This window comes from Fulmarus glacialis, unplaced genomic scaffold (genome assembly GCF_000690835.1).
Source record: "Fulmarus glacialis isolate BGI_N327 unplaced genomic scaffold, ASM69083v1 scaffold42021, whole genome shotgun sequence".
Lineage (NCBI taxonomy): Eukaryota > Metazoa > Chordata > Aves > Procellariiformes > Procellariidae > Fulmarus > Fulmarus glacialis.
Genome location: NW_009194190.1, coordinates 15,400 through 21,021, shown reverse-complemented (window position 1 = coordinate 21,021; position 5,622 = coordinate 15,400). Strand labels below are relative to the sequence as shown.

Sequence of the window (5,622 nt, the reverse complement as noted above, 5' to 3'; positions counted from 1 at the left end):
ATATAAATATTTATATTATATAATTTACCATGAGGACATGCAATTATTGGTATAGCACCTATTATACAATATAATACAAAGGAATAGGACTTTCCAATGGTACAGTTTCTTCAGAAAAAGCAGGTATACCCTACCTATTGCATTCATCTGTAGTGCTTGAAACCTGAATGAAATTAAGGTTTCACACTGTGCTACATTACGTATGGGAAACAATATACATATTCATATAAGGAAAAAAAAAAAAATCAACATAGTCTGACAAAGCAAGTGAAATTCAGTGCAGCTCCAGGGCAGCTTTAATGCAGCATTAGAATGTGTTAGCTCAGAGACAAAATATTCCCTTTTTAATCCAAAGGTATTCATTTGGCAGAGGTTAAATAAAAAAGCACAGATGCTGGCTGGAGAGGCATATGACTACAGCAAGCAGATCAGTAACTGACAAGTCTCCTATGCATCCAGCATCCCCACAACAGGAATAATTAGGGAGAGCTGGCTGCATCTTTCTCAGGCTTGCGTTCTTGTGTGTTACTATTCTGATCCACTATTCTCTTCTGAATATAGCAAAAGGTGCTGTACCGTTACGTTCCCTACAGAGATCCTGCAGAGCACAAGAGATTATTAAGTAACTACCAAACAAAGGAAGGAATTACACACCATGGACTTTACTGACAGACAACAAAGCTTGGCTATTGAAAAATAATTTGGGCAAAAGAATGACAAGAATCCAACACAAAAAGTATCTCAGATTGCTTTCTGTATATTTTGCTTTGATGACTAATACTCTTACCCAGATTTTGTAAGGTTATGAAGTTTATTTCTGTCACCTATAGCCTACCAAGTTCACAAAGTAGACAATCTCCTCATCTCTGTTTCATCTTTCATATTTTTGTAAAACAAATGATGAAAAAAGCAAATCTTGGTTGGTAATCATCTCTCAGTGGTTTAAGTGATCCATAATTAATGGAAAAACAAAAGCCAGCAATAACAAGGTTCTTTTTGCAGTTAAGGGAAAAAAGGTACTTCTGTTTTCTAACTTATTTTCTAACATATATCTGCAACATTCAGTGAGGTGCAGACATCTCCTCCTTTCTCTCATTTCCTAGACAGGAATGCTTTTCCAAATTCTACTGAACGCGGTTTGAAGAACCCCACTATGACTCCCAAAAGAAGCATGTGATACAGAACTGAGAATTAGCTTCTTGGATCCTAACTAGTACTAAACAAATTTGTAAAGAATATAGCTATAAAAATATCTTGGCAAATGTTAATATTAATTTTTAAAATGTCATCGGTGTCAAGAAGGGGCAAAGTATATGATACTTCCTTAGGTAAAAAATCTGTGCCATGGTAGATAGGGGACAAGATGAGTGACTTAGAGATGTGTACAGCTCAAAATGGAAGAGACTTATAGGTAGAAATACCATCGTCTTCTAAATTGTGTGCTTTTTTAAAACTGCAAAGACATGCTTGAGCACTTCTTATCTCCCAAGTGGTGACGCCATTTTGGGAATAACCGTTTCAGGTTTTTTTACATACACTTCTGAGTATGTAAGGCCTTAAATAATTAGGCTAAATCTTCTAGCTAGGTAAACTAAAAACATAGAAATAAATACCCTTTTAAAACACTCACCTTAGAGAGATTTTTTTACTCTAAATACATTGCACCTCTTTGACTACCTAGTCATTCTTATCCTGGCCTCTACTTCCCCTCTCGCGGATCTGCTTGCTGCTTGCTCTTAGGCAATGCCTGGCCGCTTATTTACACAGTATGCTTTCTCATGAATAGTTTATGATGCTTACTTTCTTCAAAAAGCGCAGATTCAACACCATTTTTTTAACATACTTTTTTTGATTATTTTTTTAAATACACAGTACACAGACACAACATGCATCAGATTTAGGAGGAGGCTTTATACCTGTCAAGGCCCAGTTCCTATCTGCTAAGCTTAGTGGTTGATTTGCTCTTTCCTGTGGGAGTCTTAGTGTTTGGGGAATGGTGGAAGGAACTGCCAGATCCTTTCAGACCATTCTTGCTTGGTTTGTTGCAGCAGTGCTCTTGTTGGCAGGATCTCCTAGAAGATGAGGAGCCTGAATGGCTTGGAGGTGATTTACTCCTCCCAAGATGTGGAGATGAACTCCTCTGATCATGATGGGGTCTCCCAGCCCGGGACGGAGAAGAACTGGCAGTACGGGGTAAAGAAGAGCTCCTAGGGGAGGCACTGGGACTGCGTCGGGGGATGACAGGGCTTTTGGGTGGTGTTTTTGGACTATGTGGAGATCCTGGACTCTTACACTGGGTAGAACTCCTTGGTCTTTGAGATCCATTCTGTAGGATTTGAGCCAGACGAGAGATAAGATCTGAGTCCGAGCTGCTACTCCCTAGGACTCTGTATCTGCGTAACCTTAAGAAGAAACGAAGAAAGATTATTTCTGTTCCCATCTATTCACTAAATTTCATATAGAAACACAGTATCACTGGAAACTAGGGATGAGCTTACATTGCAGAACAGACATTTGGAGCTGAATTTTCCTATAAGGTAGAGGAGTTTGGATCTAGGCTTTGGCTTCTGTGTTGTTTCAATCAACACAGTATTTATATTTGCATACACTCATTCACATGAACAGCCTAAGTGTTTACAGGATAACTGAAATTTCCTGGTGGTGCTGGAAGAAGTGCACTGAAGAACAGTGCTTATCGCCTCTGTTTCAGAGTGGTACCTCCATTCCTACACACCATCAATACACTCCTATACACAAGTTTAAGGGATGACAAGGCACACCACAACTTCCTTCAGAGGATTTCACAGTACTGTATCAAAAGTCTCCTTATCCTGGTAATGTAGGCACTGAACAAACTAGATCGTGGTCGTCTGTATATAGAATTGACAAGGAGCGCTTCTAGAATTCACTCTGCCCTCCTTTAATTAGTTGTTTTTACTTAGCCATGATCTAAGCATAGCTGACTAACTCAATACTGATAGCTGGAATCTCCAAACCTGAACACTTAAAATGTCTACAATAAGAACAGTTTAATTTTCAAAGGGGCTGGATATGACAGATCCTATTGATTTTTCTGGGTTTGTGAATAATCAACAGTTCCAGAAAAGTGACTGCACTTTAAAAAAAAGTATAAAGATTTAGTTACAGATTGACAGGTTTCAAAATACTGAATACACATGTATTGATGTATAAGGTTTAAAGGTGAAGCAGGCTCATTCTTGTGTAACAGCCTCTCCTCATTCATTCTCCAACGATGTAAGATTTCTCAGAGAACTGAAGCCCAATATTTTTAAAAAATTAGTTAAAGGATGGAACTTCTACAGGATTACATACTGCATAGTAACTGCAGTCTAGCTCAAATCCATTTTCAACCTGAAAACCTATTTCTATTTTCTCGGCATTACCTAGCTTCTACCCCAGGTCTAGTAGGCGGTTTTCCTGGTGGTGGCCGAGGAAAGAACTGAGCTGAACTTGAACTGGTGACTTGATCAGTGGTTGTCCAGGACACTGGCCTTGGAATCTTGCTTTTTCTGGACTGAGGGCTGCTTGGAGATAAAGAGCTATCTTCCGTCTGCCTGCTGAAATGAGAGTCCAGTGTCAACCTAGAAAACGAGGATAAGACATCATCCTCAGAGAACGGTACTGGAGTACCAGCCATTTTTTCCTCCAGTGACTTATCAGAGGCACTTGAGAGGTCACCAAGGAAAGATTTGAGCTGTCTTTTTTCCATAAGTAGTCTGACCAAGTCTGTCTGATGGGCCTTTTTTAGAAGAAGCTTTTCCTTTGCTGAAACAGGAGAAGAGGACTCTGACGTTGAGTCTATCTCTTGTGCTAAAACAGGGATTCGGCTTTGCCTGAATACAAAAGGAGATTTAACTAAGTCCTTCTTAGGTCGATGAGAATTCTCATTTTCTGAAATGCAGTGGAATAACTCTCCATTTCTGGGAGCATTCTTCTCTTTTTTGTCCTCCTGGTGCAAAAAAGTAGTAAGGGCCACTTGGTGGCATTTCAAGTCTTGGATATGGACTTCTTCCTTATTAGAATGAAAACCATTTTCCTGAACTGGTGCTATTTTGCTTGCCTGTCTATTAACATGTGGTTTGGTAAGTCTTGAGGGAGAAAATTCTGATGTTTTAGGTGCTATCGACTTCAGAAACTCATCTTGATTTGGCACCAAACAGACGGGCCTTGGCTTTGATTCTTCAGCAGCTTCAGTATTCATTAGAGGTTCTTCCTCTGTAGATTTTGAGTTTCCTGGCAAAGAAGAATTCTGTTCTTTGCTTAGCATTTCAATGGCGTCCTCAGAAACCACTGGAAGCCTTTCTTCCTCAGCCTCCTCTACAGGAATATTTTCAAGTTCTTTCTCTTCCTGTATCCCACTATGTTGTTCAGGTAGGTCCTTTTGGCCACAGTCCAGGACGTTGACACATTCTTTGACAAGTCCTTCCCTGTCAAGCACCTCTTGGCTGATATTAAGTACCAAATCTGGTCTGCTGGCACTAGCTGGAAGTGCATCTTCTGTCACAACCAAACCTGGCAAACTTTCCTTCGGAGAGGAAAGTTCCACAGCGTGTTCCATAGACTGAGCATCCTGCTCTCTTTTCTCTAGCTGGTGGCCATAATGAAAGCTCTCTGAAGCAGACTGTGTGGATGCCACTGAAGGTCTGGGTATTGTTATCTGCATTGGAAAATTAGAGAAGAAAAAGGTGAGAAACTCCAGAATGTTATGCAGATAACACTCTTTAAATACCATTTTTGATTCCATGTCTTCAAGATACATTATATAATGATTCCTACGAATCACAATGTTCAAGTAATACCTAACTTCATCATTTACATCTAGATAATTTAAAAAAAAAAATACTCTTATCATCCCAAAATAGAAATGTGTAACAGGTAAAAACAAACATAATCTCAGTGGAAAATGTTGCAGTTACCAAGTAACCCTCCTGGAAATGAGATCCAGCCTAACAGGCAGGCTTTTTATTTATTTTACATTAGTTTGAATACTCTTAGAATAAGTTGTATATAAATGTAAAATCTTTAACACGTACACAACAATATTTTTAGACAAGTACAGAAGACAAAGAACACAGTGAGGTCCAGATTCAGGAATGGACTTAAATTTCAATTTAGGCAGAATTCAGATACTTTGCTAACAAAACAATTAATAAAAAACTTTATTCAGCAAATTAAATACATTCATACCCATAATACCTACATTTTTGTCCAGAAAAACTTTCCTGAGTACCCAAATTTTAGCTATTACCTTCCCTATAGAAGCTTATGCCTCGTTTTAACTAAGCAACCTGGTTAGGACATCTCCTTACCTAAGGTCATTAAGAGATTCACTAACTAAATATTCACACATCTAAATCCCCTAACAGGTCTAATCCAATAGGTACGGTTAAAGCACTCCTAAAACCTATATACAGTATTGAGTCAGAGTCCCTTTGAAAAACAGTTGATTATGATGAGCGCTGCCTTTAGTACATAGCTTAATTGTTAGAGCACATGTCCAGGAAATGGGAAACCTGCATTCATGTCTCTCCCCACCTGAGGGACAAAAGCCCACTTCCCCCAGTTCCCATCAAGTACGGACAAAAGCAGAATGGAGTTGCT

At 39.0% G+C, this 5,622-nt stretch overlaps 1 protein-coding gene across 1 annotated transcript in view; it reads right to left on the bottom strand.

Annotated features, from left to right (window-relative positions):
* Positions 1–1,933: 1,933 nt before the first annotated feature.
* The window catches only part of LOC104083998 (tau-tubulin kinase 2-like), a 17,805-nt gene continuing 14,116 nt past the window's right edge, over positions 1,934–5,622 (bottom strand). Inside the window, exons 2-3 of the mRNA XM_009587686.1 lie at positions 3,405–4,678; positions 1,934–2,402 (exon numbers count right to left, since the gene is read on the bottom strand). Of these exons, the coding sequence (XP_009585981.1) occupies positions 1,934–2,402; positions 3,405–4,678 (1,743 nt within the window). The remainder of the gene's footprint in view (positions 2,403–3,404; positions 4,679–5,622) is intronic.